This window comes from Plectropomus leopardus, chromosome 14 (assembly GCF_026936395.1).
Source record: "Plectropomus leopardus strain MGB_pleo_1.0 chromosome 14, ASM2693639v1, whole genome shotgun sequence".
Taxonomy (NCBI): domain Eukaryota; kingdom Metazoa; phylum Chordata; class Actinopteri; order Perciformes; family Serranidae; genus Plectropomus; species Plectropomus leopardus.
In genome coordinates this window covers 11,770,104-11,785,596 of record NC_142189.1, presented here as the reverse complement: position 1 = coordinate 11,785,596, position 15,493 = coordinate 11,770,104, and the positions used below count along the sequence as shown (strand labels likewise).

The 15,493-nt window shown below is 39.8% G+C and overlaps 1 protein-coding gene across 5 annotated transcripts in view; it reads right to left on the bottom strand.

Annotated features, from left to right (window-relative positions):
- The window catches only part of LOC121953371 (single-stranded DNA-binding protein 3), a 52,031-nt gene extending 40,148 nt beyond the window's left edge, over window positions 1–11,883 (bottom strand). For 2 of the 5 annotated variants that reach the window (XM_042500418.2, XM_042500420.2), the window contains exons 1-2: window positions 11,609–11,878; window positions 412–484 (exon numbers count right to left, since the gene is read on the bottom strand). In XM_042500418.2, coding sequence (XP_042356352.1) covers window positions 412–484; window positions 11,609–11,664 — 129 coding nt within the window. In that variant the 5' untranslated portion in view covers window positions 11,665–11,878. Of the gene's footprint in view, window positions 1–411; window positions 485–11,608 lie in introns of all 5 variants that reach the window. The other 3 variants (XM_088087397.1, XM_088087398.1, XM_088087396.1) reach the window with 3 other exon arrangements.
- Between the last annotated feature and the right edge of the window lie 3,610 nt (window positions 11,884–15,493).

Sequence of the window (15,493 nt, the reverse complement as noted above, 5' to 3'; positions counted from 1 at the left end):
CAATGTCCACAGACGACGGCTTGAGTTGTTTGTTACACTAAGATTCACCGTGGCACACTGTGAGCATGATCTGGTGTAACTTTATAGGATTTCCTTTTGAAAAATTGATGCAACACCTCACGCTCTGTTATCATGTTTAGCATATTTGCACTGACAACACAAGTTGCTGTAAACATCCACCGTAGCTGGGTTACGGATGTACAGTTTTACTAATGAGGAAAGCTGCTTTACGTTCATAAGTCATCATCATCAAGGCCCATGTGACGTGCGTTTGATTTCCGTGCTGGAGATTTTCCATCAGTTCTTTATCTCTTTTTCCTTAGCTTTAGATAAGCAATTTTCACAAAAAGGCATAAACAATGATTGGCTTTGTGCTTAATAAAACAATTACAGTCAAGGATGTCATCTTACCTCAGACAGGAAGGTCTGTGCAGACTTCTGTGCTCCCACATGTAGCAGGTACTCGTACACATATAATGCTAACCTGAAATGCAAAGAAAAAAATGTTAGGGACCAGATTCAGCCTCCTTAATGCTCAAGACCATGGAAAACACTTGCTCTTGCTTCTAAAATAAGATTAATTCAGGCGTCCTGCTTCGTTTTTGAGTAAACGCATAACAAGCGGGCGACCAAAAGCAGACCTATTTTAGCTATATTTAACCAAAATGTCCCATGAACTGCAAGCCTGTTGGGCTGATGGTCAATGTTATTTCAGTTCATTTGTTTTTGCATTTTCACCACATCTGAAAAATTGTGAAGACTGACATACCAACAATAGATTAAAAAACAATCTTTGATGTTTGAATGGATGCTGGAGAGTGGGCAAGAGTATCTGAAACAGCAGAAAAGTCAAGATGCCTATCTGTGAAGTGGTAATGTTGAACTTCTATTCTATTCTATATTCAATAGCACTTCCAGTAGCAGGAGGAAAATTTGACATCAAGAGCATAAAACTTACTTTTTATTTAAAACAAGGCTATAAAATGTGATGACTTTTTTTCATTTAGAAGCAGAGAATGGCAGAATGACAGTACTAAACATCAATTATTAGAGACAGAGAACGCGCAGCTGGAATCAGTATTTCAAAACTGCGGAAACTGTGCACTGAAACTATTTCAAATATTCAGAATCAATATGAAATGATAAATCTATATTACACTATGAAGAAGGCAGGATGAGTCAGTGTTTCTTATGGATTTTCAGTACAAAGCCTGTTCAAACAATCACAATTTCCTTTGATAGTTCCTGGTTGTTCATAAAGTACAACCACAGGTGCAATGACTTTTTGGGAGTGTAGAAACCACAACCCAAGAACGGTTCCTGTGGTTGATATGCAGGTAAATCTCCAGAGTACCTCGAAGGGCCCTGACGCACCAAACTGACAGTTGGCCATCGGCTAACGGCTGTTGCCCTCGTTTAGCCGTGTGGTGCAGTAGGTCTGTGCATGTAAGCGGCTGGCTGTCATCTTTGTGGAGTGTTCACCTGCAACTTTTCAGCTGGGAAACGGGCCACATGAGGCGACGAAATAGTCGGCCTTTGTCTAGCTAGCTTATGTTGATTTATTGTGTGTCTGGGCCTTAAAAGTTCTTGATTGCTTGAAAATGTCTTGCAATCATCAAGGTCAACATCATCTCAGTGGCACTTTGTGGCCTGTATAGTTTTGCCACATGTGCATATTACCAAGTGTGTCCTAATCACACAATGAGCAACAAAGCTAAAGTGTGGCGGGCTACATTGCCGTCAGTGAACGTAGCATTAGAGCTAATAAGCATATGTTGGCTAACAGCAAGAATAAGAGCCCGATCAAACAGAGTGCGTTTTAGCAGCTTGGAGCAGTTTTATATAATTGTTTTCGGTGAGAGGGAAGCCTTTTACTTGCTGTTTCGCATTGCAGAGTAAGTAGCATACATTTTAATAGGGGTTGACAGATTATCGGCCTGGCTGATTATTGGGGCCGATATTTGGCATTTTGCTGAATATCTGTATGAGCATTTTATTTTAATGATGACCAATAAAATTAAATAAAAGTGCAAAGAAAATGTCAGCATGGGTGGAACGTTTACTTAGTATTTATACTATGTATACAAAGCTATTTTTATTCATCAATTTTTATTTCAATTTTCAATTGACTTTGTTGAGAAAAAAATGTTGGCTACTTTCTGTATATGATGTTGAAAGTCTCAGTTTTGATTAAACATTTGCTAAAGGCAATTAAACAAAGTTTTGTGCCGGAGTTTGTTATATTATTTATTCAAAACATCGACAGAAAGATATTCATTTTATTGTTAATGAATATTATTTCCAAATATCAGTTATCTGTATCTTTAACTACTAATAATTGCTATCGGCCCTGAAAAAGCAATATCTGTCGACCCCTACATTTTAAGCTAATGTTAGCTCACTTTTGAAGCTACCCTTGAGGAACTGCAAGACATCTAAAAAAATTGTTGCCTTAACTACTTTTTAACGTTTTACCAACCATAACAAGGTCCTGACAGCAGATTGTCAAGCTGTCCCCAACTCATCATAAATAAGCCCTGAACCGACATTCATCCAGTCCAGGTGCTTCAGTTGATAACCCTAACCCTGGCAACAACTTTAAAAAAGACACAACAAGCTGCAAAAAGCTCTCCGTCAGATTGAAGTTTTCCTTCCATTTTGTTGACGGAAAGGAACAGGACTTGTGGGAGAGAGAGGGGAGACTGGAAAAGGCAGAACAAAAAGCTTGACTTGTTGACGCTTCACTGGGTCGTTGGAGCGCTGAAAAAAGTTGAGTCCAGCTCAACTTTGATTTTTCTCTGGCGTCCGGTTGTAGCTTCATGTCACCAACATCCATTGAAAATGACTTGCAGCCTGTTGCTTAGTCACCAGTAATCTCAACACAGCATAAACATCCAAAGTCTGCAAATCACAACAGAAGCTGAAAAACACCTGCGGAGCCATATGAAAAACACTGTGATCTGCCTGAACACACTAAATAGTTACAGAAATGGCTGCAGACGACAGGCATTCCCCCTAATTCCAACAATATTTCAAAAGCTCTCGCCTTGAATTTTTTAAATCACTATTATAACAGGCCAGCCATACTTGATAACAGCAATCCACCAGAGTCTATTAACAGACACAAGATCCACGCTGTGGAGTGGGAAACCCCCATTGGCCCAACATTGTACTCCTACCGCCTTCACTTAGTCGTGTTTAATAGGCTGTTAATGGACCATCAATCGACCGGCAGCGTGAATATGACAGTGCCCTGTGTGCCCAGAGCAGACAGTCCTCTGACAGGCCAATAAGGTCCTAATGAGAAGGACAGTAGCTCAGTGTCATCGTCCCCATCATTAGTCAATGAGCTGATCAATGAAACATGGTTTTGAGATAATAAGGCTGTTGTTCAGTTTGTTTTTAAACCACTGACAGCCTATTTGCTTTTCCACTGCTGTCTTCCCCTGTACTGTTGTTAAATGGCAGGATGAAGGTGATGTCTATTTAAGCACATTTAGTCCATTTAAGCCACTTAAGATGATATATAGTTTGACAATAAAACTTTTGGATGGGAAACTCATAAGCTCACACCATCACTGTGTTCCAAAGAAATTAAAAAGGGTTTAAGTTTTAAACACTGCACTTAATGTGACAATGAAGAATTTATCTATGCATTTCTGCATCACCATGCTCCTAAGATGCTCAGTGATGCTCAGTAAGGGGCCAATCACACCAAGATGCGTCACTAGAGAAGCGTCGTAAGCTAAACCATTGTTTCCCTGTGGTACAGCATGTCTGTTGGGCACCCCTTTCTTGCTGCTGTGTGACATGTTTTTCTCACAGTTTTTGGGCGCATATAAAAGTTTTCAACTTTTCCGCTCACGTGGAGTCAGTGTCACTTTTCGCCACCAGCACGCATTCCCGGTGCACAGGCGTTCCCAGCTGTTTTTCCAGATGCACTTCCAAGGTGTTTTTGGAGAGGTTGCACCAGGCGCGATGCGTGACGGTGTGATCGCCCCCTAAAATCTTAGAGCGCATTTATGGAAAACTAGGCTATAGATACAATGTTCATTCATAAAACCTTCTTTAGACAGACAGACAGCAAACGAATCTGAGGAACACCTTACATGAGAGAACTCGTGCAATAATTGGTCACTTAAGTAGTCAACTACTTTGGTAACCGATTCTTCCTGTAGTTATACAACACCAAAAACAACTGAGATATACTAATAATTTTATTAGGAATTATTGCGTACCACCCTCTGCTACTAAATATGTCCACCAGAAAATCCACCAGTCAGCTTATTTTTAGGTAGTAGCAGTGATTCATAAAAAGGTGAGAAAGCAACTTTTCGAGTACATGATAAAAGCCAAACTTAAAGAAACAACGCCTACAATAGTCCACCTTCCACCCTCTCTCCCTCTCTCTCTTAACCCACACATGTGCATGCAGCAGAGCTCATTTCAGTCAACTCAGTGGAGTGGACAAATTCAAAGGTCTGAACTCTGATAAATATCTTCATGCAAGAATGGAAACAGACTCATAGCTCTCATATACCATTTTGTTTTTATTATTAAAATAACTGTACTATATTAATAATAATAATCAAACAATGCTAGGCTCATTAGGTGTATATCTGGCCACAACAGAGTCTGCTTAGAAAAACATTAAATAACGTATTGTGACAAGCATTTTTCACTGATTTCTGATTTTATTGATCAAAGGACTACACTGAAGAATTTATTGGCAGACTAATCCATCATAAATAATTGTCAGGGGCAGTCCTTATCCCAATTGGGATGATTTTAAATAAAACATCCAGAAGAATTATTAGGGATGCTCAGATGTCTCTCTTGAGGACTTTCTCTTCTTTAGTGGTTAGTAGCATTAGTAGCATTTTCTATTTATGGTTTTATGGGTTTTATGATTACACACACACTTTTATGGTTTTGTATAGAAGTGCTTCTTTAATGAATACCCATTTAGGAACAAATTATCTCGGACCAGAAATGCTATGGCAATTGTGTATTTGTCTAATAGTCTACACTTAAGTGTGCCCCAATTTACGAAAATAACCACAAATAAATAAATGTGCACAAAACAAATGTCCATGTGGGGGATAGTAAAGTACTGCGCATTTGTGTTTGAGGGTCAAAGCTAAAATCCATTCATTTATTTACTATTTCTGCTGAATGCCTTGAATCAAGCTCCAGCTGAAGTGAGCACATGGGAGGGCCAGAAATGGCAACAACTGCTGCGGTGATTGAAGATTCGAACTGCACCTGACCCACTGTTACTACTTGCGGTATGCAAATGATTAAAATATGCATTGTTAGTATGCAAATGTAGTCTGTTAAAGATATGAATAGGCAAACAGACAATAACTGTAGTACAGAGCCAGTGGCCGCCGTATGATCACACCCTCACATAGAGACAACACAGTCAGGGGACATTTTTTGAGCATCTCCTCGGGGAGGGGGTGGGGGGCAGCTGGGGGATTCAAATGTACGCTTCTTAAGAAATGCATGATTTCAAGTGTGTTAAACATAACATCTAAATCCAGGAGCAACAAAGTTTTTATTCGAGTGTGATCAGTTCTGCTTATATGCCAAAGCATTCTGCAGTTCACAGTGTGTACACAGTTAGATATATATATATTAAATGGCATTTGATACATACAGTAACAAAGTAGGGCAAGGTAGTATAATTCAGACACAACTATACATGGGCGTGTCTACATCCGGGTACTACTACTTTCTCACCAAAGCATCAACCATGTCTATAATATGGGCAATGAAATAGCTCTCCAGAGATACACACTGCTGGTCATTACTTCAGCAGTCCATATGCAGTATGATTGAATGGGTCAGCAAACATAGCATTATAACCATAGACTTGAATGGAGCAGCAACCATTAAACTTTGCCAGTTTTCTAAATTCAAACATTTTATTCCTATGGTCTTAGGCAGTCCAAACATATAAGTAAAAATGAACAACTCATTCCAAAATACAAAAACTAGAGTGCTAAAACTCAAATTTGTTAAGTCATTTCGTAAAAAGTTTGGAGCTCCACAGACAATGAAGGGTGAAAGATGTCTTAGGTGCATACCCCTTTAATAGATTAGTTGTCAAATATTGTGTTGTAGTGCAACAGTAAGGAAGTTTGCAGTGCATCATGGGACCCCACTATCCGTGTGTGAGACGGGAGGATCGAAGGCTATGCTGAAGGGCAGTAAAGTGTTTAGCTGTTGTCAACTATTAAATGAATCACCAATCAATTTTGATAACAAAGTAATTGGTTTGAGGAATGTTTTTTTTAAAAAAGGGAAAATCCTGATTCAAGCTCCTTAAATGTGATTATTTTTTACTCCTTTATGACAGTAAACTGAATATTTTTGAGTTGTGCACAAAAAAAAAACAGATCCAGAGAAAACAAACTGATACTCTGTTTGGTATTTTTCTAATGTAATTCTTTGTAATTCTATAGTTTATCTGTAACATGTATAAAACCACAGTTGCAGACATGAGTCGCACTAAATGACTGTGACCACAGATTAAAGTGCAATAAATCTTATATGAATGCAGCTGAAATCAATTTTTTGTCCACTATTAAATCAATCACCAACTAATTTGATAATTGATTAATTGGTGCTTAAATTGGATTTTGTGTTAAATTATGGACAAAAATTGAATCTTAAGTTGTTGCCATCTGAATAGAATTTACGTTATTCCCCCAACTGGTTTAAAAAAAGAGAAAAGGTTAGAGTGCAAGAACAGAATTAGGCAAAGGAGCTTTTAAATATGCTTCCACATCTTCTGGGAATAATTTACAGAGGGACAGGAAATTATCAGAGCTAAAGCAGGAATTTAAGTCAATTTTAAAGGACTGAGAAAGTTAGCACTCCTGGTCAGTGTTATTGCTCTTCAAATTTTCACTGAAATTGATTCAGAAAATTGTACGCTTCTGTTAAACAACTTTTTTGTATTGCATTTTAACAGGAAGTTGCGCTTGCTCATTTGTGACAGTTGTATTTGTCTGCTTTTGTTTATTGTTGACATGATGATTATGCTGCTCTCTTGGCCAGGCTGCTCTTAAAAAAAGGTTTTTGCCTGTTTATAGCAAACCTTCTTTTCCTTTTTTTGTCTTTTATATGTGTGTGTGCCCCTTTGCGTCATTCTGTGTCCCCTCTCTAAATTGTAAGTTTTTGTGGGTCCATGAACATAATGAACGAGGAGCTCTCAATGAGCGAGTGAATGCAAACTTTTAGACCCAGCAAAATGAACGGTTAAGTTTCACTTATGAGCTTCTGCTCTGTTAATACACAGACTACACTTTGAGCTCCGAGAGTGTAGTGCAATGAATAACCAAACGGTACCTTTATTTCAGCAGTGCTCTTCATGAAGGGTCAAGCTCTAAAAATAGAAAATCTTTTTGTGGTGGCAGATGTTTTAATCATGGCAGGTCACCACAAATAAATGAATGTGTGGGAAATCCTGATATGTATAAGAAAGACAGAGCATCAAAGACAGAGCAGAGCAGCAACTGAAACTCTGCTTGGTATTTTCGTAAAGTAATTCTTTATAAATCTATAGTTTACACATAACATGCATCGGACTACGGGTCAACCAATATTGGTTTTCAGGGCCGATTATTAGTACTGAATGAAACTGATAAGCGATATTTGGAACCAATATGCATTTACAATAAAAAAGAAAATCTTTCTGTCAATATTTAGAATTTGGAATATAACAAACTCTAACACAAAACTTTGTTTAAATACCTTTGGCAAATTTTTAATCAAAACTGATACTTTCAACATCATATACAGCAAGTTCTCTGCATTATTTTCTAAAGTTAAAATTTAAATTAAAAAAGAATATATAAAAAGGTACTGCAAAGTAATAGTTCCTCTCGTGCTGACACTTTCTTTACATGTATTGCAGATTGCATTCCCAAGTGTTGGTGGTGAAATACACACACCTTTTCATTAATTAATTTCATCAGCGATCATTAAAATAAATGCTGATACAGAAATTCGGCAAAATGCCAAATATCGGCTCCGATTATCACCCACACCGATAATCTGTCGACCCCTACATTGGACCACAGTTGCAGACGAGAGACTCACTAAACTACGTGCTGGTCACAGACTAAAGTGCAACATGAGTCTTATATTATGAACGGGGTTATCACAGGTGGAACGTGCATTTAGTAAACATGGCCTTCCTCCATGAAAGTGACAGTTTCAACGTGCAGTGCAGTGCATGTGCGACTGTGAAGAGAGCGGGCCATCCTGCTCGTGAGGTAATAAAAAGCTGAGGGTGTTCCCCCCTTGCAGATAGTCACCAAGATAAGAAAACATACATGAGCAGGCAGACACCCACATGAACAAACAAACACAGACAAATTAGCCTCCAATTCTAAACTTCCTGCAGTGATTTACACTGGTTAATATCATTCAACTCTAAATGCATCTAACATACTGCACAACAATAACTTATCTGACAGCAAGAATACATCCTGGCTGCTTAATTCAACACAGACAGTCGGACAGATTGGCTGTTGTACAAATGGCCGATGCTCTTAAGAGGCTAAAGACTGCTGTTCTGCTAAGACACACGCGCACATACACACCACTTTTAGCCAGGGGAATCTGACCACTTTCTGAGGCTCCTAGCAATTTGTAGGTCACAAAGCTCTCTGTGACCGCTGGTGTAGAGTGTAAGTCACTGCCACTTGCAGGTCACTCTAGTATTGGGCCACACATCTGCACAGCACACACACAGATTGCCCTGCACTTTGCTGTTTACTGATCACACTTTAACACACATGGATCCCCTGCATCTATACTGATTTTGACAGCTTTCAAACGCCTGGCAAAGGCTCACCGGAAGCTTTAAGATACAGCAAGTAGCGTTTCAAATATTGATACTGTTTGCATTTCCCTGTTCACTGCAGGTTTACTGGCTTGCTTAACACATGTGCAGCTCTCTTTAAGAGTTTGACTAGAAGAAGAGAATAGTTAAAGACTCTGTCTTATGTCTGGGGATACGAGGATCACACTGCAGATCCCCTCCCCAAGAGGCCTTCAATGAAATTTTTATGTGTGGTGCGTGTATGTGTGTTCTTGTGTGGGTTGCGAAAGGGGCTGCGTGTGCGTGCACCTGGCCTACTGCATTATTAAAGCTCAGAAGCTAGCTCATAGAAAAGGAAGAGAAGTTTGAGGAGGAGGAGACGAGGGAGCAGCTGTAGGATAGAGGAGGAAAGGGAGAGGAGGAAAATTTGTTTCGACTGGAACATAAGAGGGGGCATGCCCCATTTTTATAGAGGAAGAAACAGTAGGTGGTACAGGGGATCAGAGGAGCAGTCAAGTCAGGATGAAGAAGGAAAGAGAAAAGCAGTGGTCGTTTTTGACAACCAGAATATGAAATTATATTCGAAAGGAGAGGCAGAAATCTGAACAGTAGCTCCAGCAACACAGTTAAAGGTTATATGACCTGGTGATTCCAAAGTTTTACAGCATACAGCTAGAATCACCCTCTACTCACTCTTCTCTCTCAAGCTGAAACCAAATTTAGCTCTTCTGAGCCCCAGGAGCTCCCCTACAAGAGTGGGCACCCCATGTACAGAGGCTGTGTCCTCGCCGTTGTGGCCGCAGGTCTGACTCCAACCTGCAGCCTTTTGCTACATGTCATCCACTTTCCCTTACACGCTTAATCGGTCCTATAAGTAAAGGCAAAAGCCAAAAAATAATCTTAAAAAAAAACTTCCTCCATCACATCACTTGAGCAGACCTCCTGACCTCCCTCCCTGCCGTACCGTCTTACATCCCGAGACGGGACCTTACGCCCATCCAGAGAGAAATCTCCCTGATGTACACCACTGGCACACCTGACATCCTGCCCGAGGCTCACGACAAAACCCCCTCTTTAAACATGGATGAGTCTGCCCACCATATCTCCCTCTCTCTTCTGTCTCTTTCTTTTTCTCCTCTGTCTCTCTCAACTCTGACGCAAAGCTGAGAGCAGCTGCTTCAGTCTGTCTCAATAATTCAACAGTGAAGCGAGGGGATGAGGACTTTGAGGAGCAGCAAAAGATGGGAAGTGAGAGTCAGGAGGCAGATGAAGACATAAGAGCAATGCATACAGAAAGAATAAAGATGACAACAAAACACAGCAAGGAGAGTTGTGGGCTTAAGGTAATGAGGCGCCTGCTGATCTTCATGCAAGCAAACACACACACACACACACACACACACACACACACACACACACACACACACACATGTCTGACAACTCTGTCCCACTTCAGTTCCCCCCTATCTGCTGACTGGTCCAAACAGTCAGGGTGAACATTTGGTAGTGCTCAACCCATGCACTGTGAGTAATGGAGCCATTCACATGAGGGGAGGCTCTTATTTATCTCTGGACTAATCAGCTGTAGAATATAGAAAATTAAGACAACACAGCTCTTTGAAACAATTTCATCTAACAAAGTTTAATGAAAGCATATCTTAGTTGGCTTTGTTAAAGGTGATCAGCAAAGGATCCCTGTAGATATGGGCTTCTGTTTCAGAAAAGATGAACAGAAGTTTGTTGCATTCACATTTCTGGTTCATTAAAGTCTCTACTTGTTGTTTAATTGTAGGTAAAAGTGCGGCATGTCTCTCCTGGGCGAACAACAGGCAACGAGACGGTGGCGTGCAGACAAAGGGATTGGAGGGCTACAGCTCCCCAAGCTAACACCACCTCAGCTTCCTGACAAAACAGCCACTGAAAAAGCATGTATTTGGTTATCCCAAAGCAAGCGGGGCGGCAGTTACAAGCAGTGTATCCCCAATACTTGTTCGCACAACTCGGGGTGACTTAAGAAAATCTGTACGGGCCACAAAAGTTCTGAAGCGCAGCTCTCCTTGCACGGAGCTCGTCCTGTAGCAGCAGCAGCGGCAGCGGCAGCGGCGGCGGCTCTCCGCTGAGCGAACGCACACATGGATACAATGTAGCCAGCGCGTTCGGAGACACAGTATCACTGTGGAACGTCGTGCCGTTCTAGAACGCGTTCTTGTGCTATTTTGTGACAAAGCTCCAAACAGCTGTATTCTATTTTTAACCTGCTGCTTTAGCGGGGCGACACAAAAGCCAAGCTAGCTACAATGCACAAGCGTCACTCCGATTGCATTGTTCCTCACACTGGGTCGAGATAAAGTGGGATCCCCATCAATGCTCCTCACACACATTTCAACACCGGAGTGCACATTTAAGCACTGGAAACACGTGCAGTCCCTCTTTTATAGCAGCGGTGCAACTTTAGTCCTTAAAACAGCCACTCTTTGTTTTGAATTAGAAAGAGTGAAACTGGTAGTGTAGCTAGCAGCTTGGGCTAACTTAGCAGCCATGCCTGAGTGTAGTTTGGGGATGCAAGAGGCAGCACGGCACGCAAAGTGGCAAACACAGCGATTAAACTACCACGGCATCACTTTTAAAGCACGTATGTTATTAAAAAGAGCTTGCAGAACATGCCAGCAGAAGTGACTGAGCTGCCCTCACATCAGTTAGCAAGTTTAGCTACCTAGCACACTCTTCTTGGCTGGATTCTCTGTTGTGACAGTGCAATAATTTACTTACTTTTCTCTTGCTTGGCTATCGGAGGGGACCACAGCTCCTTTACCCTTGCCGTACATCTTGGAGGCTGTTCTGATACTTTATTTTATCCCACTCGACACCTGTCAAAGAAAGCTACCAGGAAAACCTACTATCTCCATAGCTACCCAGTTAGTGTTGTCTCCCTATCTCTCCCTTGCGCTCTCTTTGCTCCGGTTTCCTTTTTTTTCTACATCCCCAACATTGCCCACAAATCAGGCAGGGTTTCAGCCGGGGGGAACTTGAAACAGTCCACTGGTGGAGCTTTTTTTTTTTCAATCGCTGTTCCTGGATTCAGCTCACGCCCCCCCTGTTGTACGAGGGTGGGGGCTTCTTAAAGCTACAGTGTCTCAGTTTTTGTCGACTTCGCTCAAGTTCAAGTTTTCTTCTGAAGGCCTTCAAGTTCAGGCCTTACATTGCATCTGTGTTTATGTACAGTACCAAAACGCTACTAATAAATACTATGCACATTTTGAACCCTCCATTCAACCATGATACGTATACTTATATTGTACTGGTATGTTTCAATGTTTCATTTTTGTCCTAATGTCACATCAGAAGGGCACTTGATAGATCAAAATGACCACCTGGGTCGGCCCTTTTGCTCCCCAGTGTTCACTTCAAGGACGTGTCCTACAGTAGGACCTCAGGACAACTATGGACAACTTACTTACAGAAGGTCCCCATTATTAACTTTCACCCCTGACCCGCAGACAGTCTATGCACACCACTGACTGCGGTCATTAAGTTACTTGATTATATAACTGCAAACAGAGAGCCATAACTAGTTTTATTGTTTGTTTTTTCATGCAATACTCGGATAGTGTTTCCCAAACTGGGGTCTAGGGGCTACCAAAGGCCCAAAAATGAGGTGAAGGGCGTTCAGCATTTTATTTAACTATTATGTAATAGTTTTATTTTGTTATATTGGTGAATTTGTGAGAGCATCTGTTTTAAGCACAGATTACATTTAGATTGTATCTAAAATAAAGAAATTTGAGGTGAGAGACATGTCTAGTTTACATGTTCTTGGGAGAAGTTTAAGAATCTTAGCAGACGCCTGAAGGCAAACTGGACAAAAATACTTCTCTGTCCATTTTTTTTTTCATATTTTGCCCAATTACAGCTAAGATTGGCTCCAGCCCCCCGCAACCCTTGCAAGCTGCTACGGACAATGAATGAATGAATGAATATTTTGTTCATCCTTATTGACTTGTTATCATTTGAAACTTTTGTTAAGGCTGCCATATCCAGTTTTTAGTTTCCTTTGTGGTTTCAAAACTTTCTGTTTTTATCAAGGTGCACATTAAGAGCAGCAATTATTGTCTCAACTAAAAGATGGTATTACCATTGACCTAATTTAAATACAAACGTTTCTTTCAAAAATAGCATGTTACACTATAGCACAACTGCTGGCCTATCGAATGACATCTTTATGGTCTTGTGTATGCCTCTGTCACTCTACATCAGAACTCATTTCATCCAAACTGACTATTTGATGAACAGAATAATGACAGCACAACACAAAATGTAACACCATGCTCACACTGTTAATATTTGTTAAACATTTCTGGTAGTAAACTTATTGTAGGTTCTTGTTTTGTGTTAAAAAATGATGTGTCAAACTATTCCTACATATGACAATTTCCTTTTTTTAACCCTTTAAATAGTTACAATTGTTATGGAATAGTCATACAACATTTTTTACAAAGACCGTTAAAATGAGGTATGCTACAGCTGTTGTACATGTTTATCTAGTGTCCAGGTATGCCGTTTGCTCTTGGTAGCGATGTTTAAGTCTGTGTCATGTCCCTTTAAGAGTGTGTAGAGGGCAGTTGCAGAGTTTGTGTGTGCACATGTGTGTGTATATGTGTGTAAGGCAGGGACAGGCAGTGTGTTCTGTTTTCGTGCTACTAGCTGTGGGAAGGGCACAGCTGACTGTCTGTGTGCATGTGTGTTTGTGCGCACGCCAGTGTGTGTATGTGTGGAGATGAGCGCATGCATTTGTGTGTGTGTGTGTGTGTGTGTGTATGTGAGAGAGAGAGAGAGAGAGAGAGAAAAGGCGAGAAAGAGAGAGAGTACATTTCTGTATGTGTGGTAGGGCTTGTTTTTTTAACATGAGAATACAAACATGATGAGCAGGCCTATTATAAAAGAAAAGAGGAATAAAATAGATAAAGAACAGGCGCATTATCTTTATAAACGGCGAGAATTTACCTTGCAAACTAGTCTAAGTAATGTATAGTAACACAGATGCACTGAAAGATGCAATAGTAATTTGGTTTACAAGTGATGCTGTATATATGCACAATATATATACATCAAATTGTACACGACAGAATTAGAAAGATACCTTAAGTTCTTCCGTCCACCATTTTCTTTGTTCCAGTTATACTGTGAATATTTTAATGGGAATAAATTGTGGAATTACATGTAAATGCATACATACATATAATATATAATATATAATAAATTATGTTTCAGTCTACATTCACACAAATTTAAAATCACTGTTTACCTGTTAAAATGGAATTCATCCACTCTGGCATTTTTCAAAATAAATGCTTAAGTTAAGATTTTTATTCACACTGAAATGCCAAAAAAAAATTGAAAAAAGATTAAATGTCCTCTTTTTTTGTCCAAATAAGATTACTGATGTCAGAAAACTGCATCAGCATAGAATAGTGATAAAACAAAGCTGATTAGCTTCACAATCATAGCAGACACCTAAAGGCAAACTGAACAATATGGACAAACTACATCTCTATTTTTTCCATATTGTTCCATTTTTGTTAATCCTTATTTACTTTTAATCATTTAAAACTCTTGTTTAGGCTACCATACCTGATTTTTAGTTTCCTTTGTGTATCCAACATTCTTTATTTATTTATTTTTTTACCAAAGACTGAATTGGTGGTCTTAACATTTACCTTGTGCACATTCATACAGCCTATAGAGGAAAAATACAAGCAACAGGTCTGGTTGTGCATTGTAAAAATCATTAATTTTTTATATTTGTGTTTCAGACTTTGTCCACACTACACTGGCCAAATTTAAAAACACTGTTTACATGTTAAAACGTCTCACATCCACACCAGCATTTTTATAATAGATGTTTAAGGAATGATTACCATTCCCACTGAAATGCCAAAGCAATAAATAAAAATGATTACATTTCCTCTTCTTTGTCTGAACAAAGTGTCTGTTGTCAGAAAACTGAGTGAGCGTAGAATAGTAACTGAATGTGGCATAAAATGCATCTCTTAACCAGATGAATAGTCATTTTTGTGCCTCTGCGCTGTCAATCAAAATTTTATGATCGCAAAGAACACAAAAAAGATGCACTTTTAAAATAAGAGATCACAAAATTTAAACTGAATCTGCAGATTTATTTATTTATTTTTTCAGTTTTCTGTGCTGATTAAGCAGTTTAGGAGTTTGGGGTTTTTGTGTCAAAGACAATATTTATTTAAGATAATTTTTCTTTTTATATGCAGAGGGGTTGTCAGAGTTTGGCAGGTGCAGATCCGTGTGGGCCCAGTGATCACATAGAGGGTCAGAACAGACTTACGCCATCATTAATCAAAGTTTCAGTTTTCCCCATCCACTCTAAAATGTGACACCAGAATTTCCAGATGTATCCACGCTGGAGACCACTTTCAAACAAGCTAAATATTCGGGCGTGAAAATAGCGGCACAGCGTGGAGAAAGGGCTAAAACAGGGACATCAAGATGCATCTTTACATTTAGCTTGTTCGTCCTCCCAGAGAGAAGGAGAATGAGAGAAAGTGATGGTGTAGGTATCTTTTAAGCTCTAGACCACAAACTCTATCACTGTCTCATCATAGCACCAGTATTGATCCGAGAACC